This window comes from Falco rusticolus, chromosome 4 (genome assembly GCF_015220075.1).
Source record: "Falco rusticolus isolate bFalRus1 chromosome 4, bFalRus1.pri, whole genome shotgun sequence".
In the NCBI taxonomy this organism is placed as follows: Eukaryota; Metazoa; Chordata; class Aves; order Falconiformes; family Falconidae; genus Falco; species Falco rusticolus.
Genome location: NC_051190.1, coordinates 72,947,723 through 72,961,722, shown reverse-complemented (window position 1 = coordinate 72,961,722; position 14,000 = coordinate 72,947,723). Strand labels below are relative to the sequence as shown.

Genomic DNA, 14,000 nt, shown 5'->3' with positions numbered 1-14,000 from the left:
ATAACATAGCCATAAAATGCTTTCATAATCCACAATTACGCTTTACCTCTAAATGGTCATAACTGCAGTTTTCATGATGTTCTAGGCTTAGTGTGCCAAAAGCAAATGTGATGAGGAGGCCAGGACTGGTTGAGATGGTCCAGAAACAGTCTCTGTTTACAGGATAGTTACCAGGGTATCCTGGAGAGCTTATCGAGCCATAAGTACCCGTCAGCTCACCACCACATTCTAACAGAAAAGAAACATGGAAGAACACAGTCTTCAACACCACAGGTCAGGTCAGAAGATGAATTCTCCTGTAGCATCAAAACCAGGTAACACTTTGGAAACCACAATGAATTCAAAACCAAAGATGAAGCCAAACAAACCACCAAGTTACTTCTTTCTGTAAATTGTACAATTAACTCTGCAACTCAATTATAAAAGCAGAACTCCAAATATTTCCTGATTTCCACAGTAAAAGAAAGATTCTTTCCCAGTTATGATGATAAAGTATCTTCAGGAGAATGATCAAAAGCACTGAATTGGATTGGATTTACAAAATTAATCTGAATTTCTGTACTTTGTAAATACTCTCCATATTTTAGCCTAGCAGAAGACTGTTTTAATTTAAAATGTTAATTACAGGGAAGGCTATTTTATATATCTATAATTAAAAAAAATACCTGTCAGCATTAATGGTTGGGAATGGTACAGGTAATTTGCCTGTTATACCTAAGAAATAGCTAGTTCAGTGACATCTATACCTCTCCCCCTCCTTGCTTTTTTGTTTTTGCTTTTGTTTTTTTCCCCAAAAAGATCTCTTCACTTTTCAGTATCCATATTTTTCAATTAGTAATTATCGATCCAATAATACCAACTGAAAGAAAAAAACTACCAAAAATCACATTAAAAGCATTCCAATAAACATTTCTGGAAATACAGAAACTGTTTCCATCATGACTTTTCTACACTTTTTTAACTCTGTGGTTCTTTCAAGACACAACCCAATGCACAATTTTGTTTACAGACAATACACGGAACATTGAAGTGAGCTTAATATTGCACAAGATGATTTGGGGTTTATATCTAGAAATGCACTGCTAGGCCTCCTGGAGGAATCATGCAAGTGGCATTACTAAGAATTCAGGCAGAAATGTACAGCAAACCATGCCAAAAATCTCACAGATAATTTAAAATCAAATTCCCAACAATCTATCATGTTTGGAAAGCACGGTTTGAGCTCTTTAGCCTGTTGTAAATTGTCAGCGGCAAAAAAAGGTAACTTGCTTGTTCAAAGTACTAGATCCTTCTGTGAGATAAGAGAACTGATCAGAACAGCATCTCCAGGAACATGTGCTCTTTGGGGGATTCCTCACAGGAGGTACAAAACAGCAGCAAAAATTTATTCATGCAGAGGCCTAGATCTGGAGTTTAAATATGTTAATGTGACATATATGTCTACATTTCAGCCTCACTCCCTAGTAAAATATTTTCCTACTGCTCCTAATGTTTCCTAATCAAACGAAATAAGCCATATATTTTGCTCCAAAGCCACAAAGATGCTAAATTACTTGACATTTCATCAAACTTACCAGGATCCTGAGATTCCCACTGAACAGTAAAACCTCCAGCCGTAACAGTGTGGTTCGAGTAGAACCAAAAGTACAGGGAACTGTGGGAACTGAAAAGCTCTGCAGGAGGTGAGGAGCCACAATATTTTCCCAGCATGTGCATTGATGCTGAAGGCCCATCGTGGATTTGAAGGAAGTTAGAGTTACACTCATTACTTGCCTCCAGTTGGAAGAATGGGAAAATAATATGCAGAATCTAACAGAAAGTAACAAAACAAGAAATCTCTTTTATTCCATCTGCTAAGATACAGTTTATGCAATAACTCTGCATAAAGCAGATATATGTGTTCATGCAAGTATAACAATCTACGAACTTTAGAACCATTATGCCATTTTCTGAAAAGTTCCAGGACAGAAGAAGATACTACAGAAACCTTAAGGGTCAAAAGGAAAAAGAGAAAATAGATAGGAAAGAATTTGGCCAGGGAAGTTTTCTGGAAAGAGCATTATTTCTATAAATTAATAACTGAGACCATTTGACTGTGTCTGTTATACATGTAAAATATCTATGTATACATTTCAAGCCATGCATATTTCACAGCATAAAATACTTTAGGTTTCCCATGGCAGTTTTCTCATCAGATAATTAACAATGCTCACCCTTGCTATGGTTGAAAGTATTGTCATGGAAGTTAAAAAATTACATGATCTTCTATTACGATATATATTCTTTATATTATGATATTATTTACATATATTACATATATTATTTACATTACGATAATATATGTCTCATATATTATGAGATACATAAAATGTGTCTCATAAGCCCAGTCTGGACATTTAGTGACATGCACATCTTTACGTATGTTCAGGTTCCTCACTCGTGCTTTAGTGTAGCTCTGCTGAAGACAGCAGTGGCTCTCAGGCTTAAAGCTGAGGATGTGTTACATACACATATACAATGCTGTGGAAAGCACTGGTTTATAAAACTACTGAATTCATTCCATGAAATGTCAAAAATAGATCAAATATTTAGATCCCAAGTAAGAAGTCCCATGCTAAAGTGTGAAGTACATGTTCTAGTTGTTATTTGTAACACAAATGGAATTGTTAGTAGCAGATCAAAATCAGACAGAATCAGAATATACATTTGAGTGCAATATCTAAAAATCCTTAAAAAAATTCAAATGCTGTTATTACACACAGCCATTGACAATATGAATTAAGCATTCCATATTCCTGGCACTCAGAAATCTGAAATGAAATTGTTATGGGGTCACTTAGCTCACAAACCAACTATGGAGCCCATCAGAGCAGAGCTTTTCTCATGCAGCTATTCAGAGATCACATTGTAAAGCACAGTAAAACAGCCACCTTCTCCAGTTGGTGGTACCTGAATAAATTTTAATTCCCAGCTGCACAGGAAAAACCTTGAAAATGTAATCCATGCAAATTCTTAGGCTAAAGAGTCTGAAGGCCTGTAAAGATTTGAAACTTAATATTTTTGGAAAACTATATGAGAGGATGGGATCACAATATTGAAATATGTGGCATGAAAATGGTCATGTTGACTCTGATGAGATGAGGGAATCCTGCCCAGTAAAGGTTTCTTTAACCTGAACTCTATTTTACCTTGCTGGGATTAGCTTGAATAACCCAAGCACAGCTGACCCCACTGTTGTACTGTTGGCTGTTTGGGTTGTTAGGGTAACTGAAAGTCCCCTTGGAGCCTGAGAGATATCCTCCACACGCTGCAGAAAGAGATAAAAAATTAAACAGATTGATTTGCACTATGACTATATAGACTTAACCAACACCTAACCTCCTTGCATAGCTTTTTTTTTCCCTAAACATCTAAAACAAGGGTGGAAGATACTTCTATAAGACTCTTCGGGATTTCCTCTAAAGTAGAATGACATCACAAAAAATGAGCAAAATTACTCTCTGCAGGGAAAGTAGTTCCTGGGAAAAGAACAAAGATTTTTCAGCTGGAATATGTGGATATTACCAAAAGATGTTTATTCTATCTCAGTAAAATGTCCATAAACACGTCCAGAAGGCTACCTCTAGATTGAGTCTTTAAATTTTTCACCTACAATGAAATAAAATTTTAAAGCTAACATGATACAGAATTGTCAGCAGTACTGCATCACAGAAGCTATCTGTCAGATATTTTATTGTCCTATTTATTCTTTTTGGTCGGATTTCTGGGCCTGATAATACCTCTCATGATATACTGTGGTCTCTTCTCTCACTGAGCCATTCAATGACTGGTAGCTGTGAATGGGGAATCCCAAACAGCTACAGAAAAATATGTACATAAAGCACCCAAAATATAATGCACATATAGCTACAGTGTACAACAAGCAGCTGTAGTTTAACATTGAATGGATGCTAAAGAAATATTCAGTTCCCAGCAAACTGAAATGAAATATTTAGTTTCAAGGAGTGGTAAAAAGAACATGATTTTGAAGTGTCCATCTAAAACATCTCACCATTTTTCAACCAGATTCACAATTATCATGTCATAAAATGTATTACTTTTCCCCTCATTAGGAACTAAAACAAAAGCTGATACATTATAATATCTCACTGGATAAAAACTGATTTTCTATCCCTTCTACTATGAATGGTTAAAAATAACTTTTCCCCCCACATGCTTAATAATAAAACATTACTGGTTAGATATTTAATGAAAATAGGAAAGAGTCTGAAAATAGAGCAGATTTCACAGGAGGTCAATGAAAGTTTTACATTCTGTATTCTGTGGAAAATTAATCTGCTTTCTTCACAGCAACCTGCAATAAATATGAGCCATCTGACAGATAGTTGCCACAGGGACACTCACTGGAATGCTATCCTGAACTTGTTTAATGAAAATTAATAGCAAAAAATCCCCAAAAACCAGAAAAAGTGATAATAAGAAGAAATGTTAAAGGTAGGACCTCACAGTCACTCCATAAAAGTCAGAGTATCCCATTTTAATGGATGATGCTACCTTCATTAAAAGTTTCTGTTTGAGAACCTTTTCTCGCTTTTCCTCTTGACTAAAAATGTCAGGATGTCTCAGCTTGCAACAAATGAAATAGTATGCAGAAAAGAGAAACATCAATATATTATCTTGTAAATTTGTTCTCCTTATTTTGGATCTTCTTTCCCAATCAGCTTACCAGACCACTTTCTCAGGAACAGAGATCTGATTTTAGGATGTCTGGCCAGTGGGCTTGCAGATCAACTTCATTGTTACACTCCCACTGATAAACAAAGCAGCTATAAACAAAACTCATGGATAACTGACTTTAAGGGACTTTGGATTGGGACCTGTAATCCACTGAGAAGAGGGCTGGGTTTTCTCCACCATGACTTGGTTCTTATTTACATACTAATCATATACACCAAGCATCTACTCGCTGAGGCCTGGTGGCTCATTTCTCCTGGGCAGAAGGTCCTGGCCGTACCTTGCTGGGCAGTCTGGCACTGTGGTCCTGTCCAGGCGCTGGTGCACTCACAGGAGTAGCCATTGACCCCATCTGTGCAGCTGCCCCCATTCTGGCATGGGTTGCTAATGCATTCATCAATGTTCTCCGTACAATTAGGGCCTGTCCAGCCCACATTACACAGGCAAAAATATCCAGAGATCGTTGCCTACAGGTATAAGCAAATGCAATAAACTTAATAAGCATGAATCACATAAAGGCATCAATGTAGTCCGCAGAAAGACTGGTATTTACACTTATTTTATGTGGAGATATCAGAGCAAAGAAATAAAACCTTTGAAATATAATGGCCTTGATGGTCACTGGTGAACACCAAAATAAAGCTAATCAGATTATCTAGCTCTTTGTTTTTTCTATTAAGTTATTTCTTTGCAGGGCTTGTTCAAATTACTTTCTAAAAGTCAAATCAGTATTCATTTAGTCATTCAGAAAACTGTTTGCTTGGCTTTGAAATTATCACCCTAGAAACAAGTCAACCATATTATCTAAACCTTATAAATAGCAAGTCAAGATAACAGTGGTTTATAAATCATTTCTCTCAAGCCTGTTATCTAGGAAGTCTGCATGCACTGCAGTTATGTGGGCTGTTAACTTCCATTTTCACCCTGAAGGATGTTAAATGGGAACAATTTCATTGCCTTCACTGCATTATTCCTTATTCTGTATTTCTTTTCCATTTCTTTTGTCTCAACCTTTAATACTTCTCCTCATAATCAAGTCTTTCCATATCTCTAACTGTTTTAATTTCACATCCTCTTCCTTTATACTCATTTTATAGTCACGGTTTTTACAGGTTAAGCAGAACATGGTATTCCAAGGTACATGCTAACAATCCCATCTTTGGTGACATACAATTCATGTGCTACATTCTCTATTTCTTTTTGCATTCTCTGTTCGTGTCCTGGGTGTCCTGAACAGAGATTTTCAGTATGAGGGAAGACAATTTCGATGTGTATTTAGGGCTCTGAATGCTGCTTTAGAAGTGAAAAGCTGTTTTCTCATCTGCATTCATTTAACTAACATTGCATTCCATGTCACTATGCCAGCCAAATATAGCTTTGCTGTTCTTCTGTTTTATTAGATGCTTCTGTAGTTCCAATATGGAAGTATCTGACTGTGTTATTATCTTTATGCAGTAGTTCGTAGCCATGATTGCCTATGGGTTTATGTTATATATTTAGGGGAAGATGTCATATCTTTTAATAGGCTGACTAAGATAAATAGTTTCTAAATAGTCAGAAAAAATAGATTACACCTGGGCACAAAGGGCCCTTTAAATATCTGAGTGAAAAGACAATAGGTATCCACAGAAGAGAGAGTGAGGAATGCTGAAAAAGGATAGGGTGGAGTGCAGGAGAGGGGATCATGTCCTTTCACACAGAAAATGGGAAAAGGGAAAGGTAATGTATAGAATCATAGAAACATTCAGGTTGGAAAAGACGATTAAGAACTATTAACCTAACACTACCAAGTCCATATCGTATGTCCCATTTCCCCCATGCTGCCCAAGATCATCAAAAGAAGGATATACCCAGACCAATGTGGACAAATGGGATCAGACTCTACTGGAACAACAAACGTACCATTTGTGAAAATCTCTCAAAAATCATCAGTGTAAATATCCTCCACAACAGATTTATCAAAAACCACAGTTCTGCAGTGTGGACTTTCTTAAGCACAGCACACCTCACTGAGGAAGCCAAAAGGCCTTCACAGGGTCCACGTAGAAAAACTAAATGGTCACTGTGCATAAGAATAAATTCACACCACCAATCAGTAAAGGTCCAAAGCTCTCAGCCCAGCAGGAGTACAACCAATTCCCATGAAGCACCCTTTCCATACTCATATAAACAGCCTGAGACACCAGGGGGGCTCTCACAAGATCAGCCTAAGAACACTAACTGTACTGGATATTTACAGTATGAAGGCCAGCAGAGGTACTGCTTTTGTTATCTTGGGTAATTCCTCCATGATCCAAGGTGGCAAATTACTTCTGTGTCCCACCAGGGACAGCCGTTCACCAGTTCTTCACCACCAGCACCAGCATCCCATCACTAGCCTGGGGTACCAGCTACAACCTTTCAGGTTCTCAGTGCCAAGATTGCTGCCTCTACTTTCAACACAAAGAAATGGCTTACATGCCCTGAAACTCACTTTGTTTTCCCCAGGTATATCCAGTCATCTCCCACTCCCCGCTGGCCTTGCCTCAATACCTTTAGTATGTCTGCATTCAGCTCTCCGTCTCACCAGTCTCCCTGTTGTTACTGGTTATAACTATCTAACAGTGTCATTAACTGCAAGGAGCCCAGCACTTACCAGGCACTGCCCATTGGCACAAGGGTTTTGCAGCTGACAGGTATCACTGAGAGCAGAACACCCGTGCGGCCCATATCCACTTCCAGTGTACCCAGATGTGCAGGAACAAAACGGTATTGGCCCTTGCGAGATGAGACAAGATACAGAAAGTAATATGGTCCTTGTTACAATGGCAATAACAATGACAGTAAAGGTCCCTGACATTCTGAAGCACAGCCTTTATAGAATTCTAACTTCATCTATTGATACCTCCACTGCTCAGTGTCCACTTTGGCAATGGAAAGATCCCTAGTGTTGCTTTGCTATGGGTACCTGAGAGTCCAAGGTCACCCTCCAGGGAAGTGGTGGGAGTAGTCAAAGTGAATTTATGGAAAGGAGAATAGTACAAGCAGCTGAAATTGGAAAACCACATCAAAGAGAAATGGTGAAGATCTCCACATTTTTATGATGAAATGTGCTCTTTAGTGGAGCCTAAATCTATTTCTGTCGGTATTTGTGGAAAGGCCTGCTGGCTTCAGCTAACCTGCCTCTAAACTCCTTTGGGTGAGGCAAAACTGTGGAGAAGGAGCTGCAATCTAAATATGTTGCTATAAAGTAGGTTTAGCCTAACCAAACCCTCCTTGAGATTCACACTGGTATTACTCACAGTCCTTAAGAAAGGACACATCGTACCTGAAGCTGAGGTACAAGTAGCCAAAGGATGGCACCCTCCATTATTTATTGAGCAGATATCAACCTGGGTACACGTTTGTCCATCTCCCTCATAACCTGTTCAGAGGTAAATCTCAGTTAGCCTGTAACAAACGATGTTCTCTGAGAATCGACAGCAAAACAATCATCTGGTGAGCAAAATAATCATTTATGGTGTAAAATCATAGTCTTCTGCAGTTAAAAAGTTGAGATAGGCACAGGGATGGATTCTGATTGCAACTAAATCCTCCCACGATTTCAGGAAAAAGGTATATTAGTGCTAGCCAAATACATATGAGGTCGGTTCTCTCAGCCACCATGTCCCACCCTCCCTATATATCTGCACCCAGCCAGCCCCAACCGCCTCCAGGCTTCCTGCTGCATGCCAGAGCTGCCCTTGGGTCTCAAACACAACATCCAGCTGCCCTCAGGAGGCTCAGCAGGACCAAAGCACTACAGCATGACTGCACAGCCAGAGCTGAGGTCCACTGCACTGCATCAGAACTTGCCTGAGGCCACAGGTGGTAGCCTCATCCTGCAGGGTGATGGCCTTTCAGCGCTCAGTAACTGAGACCGTTCACTACCTGCATTCTATTGCCATTTAAGTAGAAATCTAAAGGTCAATTTGAAACACTTTGCCCTGCTAGTACTTCTAGTATTGATAGCATGCATTTCATAAAGTATTTTAAATCATAAACCACAAATTATAAAGATGTAAGTCACAACTTCTGCTGCTTGACCTGTACTGCAGTAGAAACACTGCCTTCTTAGACAGCATTCAGAGCATGGCAATTATCAAGGCCTTTTTTAAGACAGACAATACAGCTGATTTATGGCACACAGGATATCCTTTCAATTAATACAGACAGTAATTACTCAATCCTTGTTTCCATTAATGATGGTATAAAGGAAGTACCTCATCAAATCAAGGCTCTAACACTGAAAAGGGCTACCTAGTACAGGAGAAACTCATTTCAGAGAATCATCATTAGACACATACTCTGCAAAACGTTCATTAATAGCTGAAGCAGTTTGAATAAACTTGGACTCTGCGTTCTGTATTAGTCTTGTTTTGTGTATGTAATACTTTACACAAACCCGATCTTCAGCTTCTTAAGTCTACCACAGAACAGGACCAGATGTGTTGAATCTTGTTTTTTTAAGCCTTTCCATAGTTTTAGCAACAAAAAAAAATCCATTCTACCTGGTGGACAGAGCCCACAGTGGAAGGATCCCATTGTGTTAATACATTGAACCATTGGTGCTGTTGAGCAGCCTCCATTATTACTTTCACATTCATCAATGTCTTGGCAACTGTAGCCATTTCCTTGCCAGCCTAAAAAGAAGCAGAGGGAAGACTTTAAAATAGAAAATCCCTGGCCTTTTCATTTTCTTCTTAGACCAGATCTTTTCACAAAGCAGAAAAATATGACTTCTGAATTTCACTTCATTAACACAAGAGAAGACCTGTCCCTCTCATAACTGATGAGAATTAATACTGGTCTGCTAAATAGGTTACAAACACAACAGGGTGGAGATGCGTGTGCAAGAATGTTTTATTTTAACTGTATTCTGGATATTCCAGAACCAAACACACTTTAACCTAAAGAGGAGGCAGTTCTTGTCTAGTGCATACATGTACAATTTGCAGCAAAGCTTTATTGTAAGTCTGGTTAAATACTTCAAGTACTCCCCCTATACACATCACCCACCCAACTCAGGAAGAGGAATCACAGGTTATATGGCTTGAGGGGACAATTAGACTTTTATATTGCCTTAGGACAGTGAGCATAAGGATAGGAAATTATTGCACACCTATTACATGAAGGTTATAGACATGATGGACATAAATGTACCGAAGGACATGAGGGTACATCAGACCTAATTAGATGCTCAGTTTAGGATGTGGTAAATCATGCATTAGATTACTGCCTGTGTTACCTAGATAATACATAACCTGCAGGCATTTGTTCTCTAGAACACAGACCAAAGCATTTCATGGAGTCGCTCTCATCTAGATTCTATGCCTGCACTCATGACATACAGGCAGGCAGTACTACCTACTGCCACCCCCTCCCATCTGAGGGCACGGAAGGATGTGATACCTGTGGGGCAGGGACCACATGAGTAGGAGCCTGGTGTGTTGTAGCATTGCACAAGCGGGTTCTGTGAACATGGACGATTAGGGAGGCTGCATTCGTCTATATCAGCACTGCAGGCAGAGCTGCCAGGAGGGGACATCCAGCCAGTGTCACAGATACAGCGGTACTTGGGCTGCCACAGCAAACATCGCATTACATATTTAAGGCAGTTAGAACAGTCAAGAAAAGGGCAGGAGGAGTTCATTTTATAAAACGTCTTTTAAACTACAGCAAGAAAGCTCTCAGAGCATTACATGGTTTGCACACTGTTTTTAAGTTGCTTCAGTAGTTTTCTCAGTCTATTTCTTCCTCTGAATTTACCTATTTAGATCATGGCAGCAACAATAGGCTCATTCATTATGTTCATAAAAGAAACCTGTACTTTAGCCCAAAGTTCCCAGAGAAAATGAGCAGCAATTATGATCTGTACATAAACATAATTAAAAGTCATCAACTTGCTTCGTAACCAGGGTAAACAGATCAATGTAAGCAACCTGAAATCAGCCTGGCTGTACACTTCTAAGCAAACTGTTCAGTAATCTGTGGAACATGCAGCAGTGACATTAAATTGCAAATATACATTTTCTTTGAGGAAAACTATTTTCTCTCTAGTAAACTTTACTAATGGCCAGATTTCAGCATTTATTTAGCTTTGGTCCAATTAAAGCTAGTGGGAGCTTTATTGTTGACTGTCACAGGAGCACACACTGTTAATACAAGACTGAACCCTTTTGAAAAGCTTTCTCCACAAAAAATGGGCAGAAAACAAGTGATGAGTTGTGAAAACTTGTACAAATTGAGCAAAGAAATTATTTTATAGTATAGCACAAAGAATATGTGGTGTGTCTGGATCGTTGCATAGGTGTATAGGAGTGTTATAAGCAGCGCAGGCTTGGCAGGGTAGTTTTGGAAGGCTGTTCTAGGTGGAAAGAGCCACAGCTGGCATTTTCCATATGTCCCTTTGGAGTGAACAACCTGTACCCAGATTCTCTCCCAAAAAGAATGAGCTGGCTTGCTCCAGAAGACCGTTCAAGTGTATGCCAGCATCCAGCCAGTGCAGACACTTGGAGAGCTTGGGCCTGGAATCAGAGACCAAGTTCAAGTGACAATGAGGGGCACCAAAGATGAGCAGCAGCCACCCAGCTGCTATGCAGCCCTGGCAGCTCCCAGGCCACTGACAGTAATGTTCCACATGTATGCCTTTTCCCAGGGAAAACAAGATTCACCATGTTTGTCTGTCCTTAACCATTTAGGTAATGAAATATTCCAGCAACTCAGAACTTCACAAATAATGAACAGTAAGAATATTATGCTTCAAGTAAGACTTTGACTTATTCAAAGAAAATTCCTAAGCTCCCCGTGGATGTAGTAGTAGTGATACTGTGACAAGTAATTCTAACAAGACACAAGGCATTTTCAATTCTTTCTGCTGTCCTTGGGACAACAGAGAGGTTAGATTATGTTACACAATGGCATTTATTGCTGTTTTTCAGCAGCAGTGTGCACTACACAGTTCTGTGGTACTCAGTATTAGTTGTCGCTTTTTTATGCTATGCTGTATAATGAGACTTGTATGTTGTTCCTTACCTTGTTGGGCTGATCCCTGTCTGCATCTATGCAGATGCCATGCCCACAGAGCATCTGAGATCCTCCCTGGCAGTCATCAAACTTCAAGGCACAGTGAGACCCATAGGTTTCTGGAGTACAGGAGCAGCTAATGGTGAAAGCAGACAGAAAAATCAAAATGTCTTTATGTAACTGTCACAGATCCCATATTGCCATAGTAAGAGGTTATTCCCCACTCTTATTTATGTGGTGTTCCTATTCAGCTATACTGACAATCCTATTAATAATCATGCACAGAGGCAAGGCTCTTGTTCAGCAGAGACTCGACGGTCACGTGGGACTTGCGCATATCCATGACTGAGCCTATGGGAGAATCCACAGCCTTTTGTTAGATTCATAAGTGCAAATCCAGAAAAAAAGAAATGTCTACTATGAGACTTCAGCAGAATATGAGCCTAGAAATCTCCATTTCAGTCGAAGAGCACCTAAATTTTGTGTTTCAGTTTACGACCCTCATATGATGCCAAGTGTCTAAAACCCTAACTCGAGCAATATGCAGAAATGCCATGTCTGGCCTGTCTCAGGGAGAGGGGTACCTTCACCCCCACACCTTAACACCTCAGCAGCTGTCTCAGCGGCAGCCCAGCTTTCAGGTAAGTGTGGTGGTCAGGAGGAGGCATTTGGTGCTGATGGGGTGGGAAGAACAAAGCAGTGGGCTGAAGTGAGGCATTCTGCTGGGGGGATCTGGATTGCAGGCTGCCAGCTGCATCATGTTGCTATTTACAGGGCACACCTTAGTCACAGCACTGTACATATGTGGTGGAACTGAAATAGGGAACTTCTAAACCATCAGGTAACATTTCCCTTTTCTCTGACCTTTATTTCCACATAGACCAAATCTGAGGATGTAAAATACAACTAAAAGGGACCTAAACCTTGCAGAAAGCCTCCTGTAAGTTCACTAGCTTTTTATTAAAATGACAGTCAGATACTTCTTCGGATGCAAGTTACATGCTGCCATGTCTGCTCCTCACGGAGACATATGGCAGGTACACACCCTTCTTGCATTGCTTTTAAGCTGGCTAATGGAAATCTCTGTAAAAGCATTTATCTGCAGAATTTGAATCAGGGTATTCCAGTGCAGCTGATCTGGACCTTGGAGCAATTTATTAATAAGCCGCTACTGTCCCTGTCAGTATCACATGCTCAATTGAAATAGCAGTGTGATAAGCCAATTGCAGGCAACTAAATGCTGCACCCAGGACAAGCAACCCACATGAACTCAGGCTTAAAGAATCACAGTAGCTTAATGCTTAACTGCAGTCTGCAGTACTGTAAGACAGCAAGTTCATTATTGTAAGAGACAGCACACAGACCAACACCATCCTGCCAGTGCATTAGCTCAACCTGGGCAAGCACAGAGGCAACAGGTCAGGGAACCAGATCGCCTTTGTATGTTCAAAGTACATTCAGAGCCTCATGTTCAACTCCAAAGGACACAGCAAGGCAATCTGACTGGCTCCGAAGCAGGACAATGGCACTGTCTCCTGCCTAGTCTGGCAAAGATTAATCTGCTCCCATCTGAAGTTGCTCAGAGAACAGTTTCAAGAAGTAGGTCACACCACAAGGAGCTTCAGCCAAATTGCAACGCACTGCTGCTCGGCACTGTCCTGCTTCTCTCCCATTGCTGATAGCACGTTGTGATGAGGCCCCCATTATTCTGGTTCTCACACAAAAGTCTGATAGACTTGGGGACTCTGACAGCCTTTCATCCAAATGACGCAATGTCCCCTTACAGTCCTGATTCAGGAAGGTATTTCCTGAATACCCATCTTTTCCCTCACACTTCAGTGCTTTCCCAAATTGCGGCTTGATGCATGCAGGTAAAGAATCTGAATCGGGAGCGAAGACTGCGTTATGCTCCACTTCACAGTACCTAATCCAGTACTGCCCTTCACCTGGTGTTATCTCTTAGGGCTATGGAAAGTTAAACATCACCCTTTTCTTTATCTGCAGTCCATGCTGCTGTATATAACTACACCAGAGCAGGAGTGGGGTGACCTGGGTTGCTGGGTCCCAGAAAATTTAGCAGCAATGTTCTTAAGAGTTGTTGAAAAGAGCCAGGTCACACTACCTGGGGATGGATTTAACATCAGGGGAGCACTCAGAAATAAGTAAGCCGGTATGTGAAGGGAGACTGTGAAGACAATACAATGGAGTAGGGGAAAGGATTA

The 14,000-nt window shown here is 40.3% G+C and overlaps 1 protein-coding gene across 10 annotated transcripts in view; it reads right to left on the bottom strand.

Annotated features, from left to right (window-relative positions):
- CUBN (cubilin) overlaps positions 1–14,000 on the bottom strand; it is a 155,263-nt gene that overhangs the window by 127,263 nt on the left and 14,000 nt on the right. For 9 of the 10 annotated variants that reach the window (XM_037387144.1, XM_037387146.1, XM_037387145.1 and 6 more), the window contains 9 exons: positions 11,788–11,914; positions 10,165–10,333; positions 9,264–9,395; positions 8,042–8,137; positions 7,370–7,491; positions 5,015–5,201; positions 3,189–3,307; positions 1,575–1,809; positions 47–228 (listed from right to left, as the gene is read on the bottom strand). In XM_037387144.1, coding sequence (XP_037243041.1) covers positions 47–228; positions 1,575–1,809; positions 3,189–3,307; positions 5,015–5,201; positions 7,370–7,491; positions 8,042–8,137; positions 9,264–9,395; positions 10,165–10,333; positions 11,788–11,914 — 1,369 coding nt within the window. Of the gene's footprint in view, positions 1–46; positions 229–1,574; positions 1,810–3,188; positions 3,308–5,014; positions 5,202–6,636; positions 6,710–7,369; positions 7,492–8,041; positions 8,138–9,263; positions 9,396–10,164; positions 10,334–11,787; positions 11,915–14,000 lie in introns of those variants that run through there. The other variant, XM_037387149.1, reaches the window with a different exon arrangement.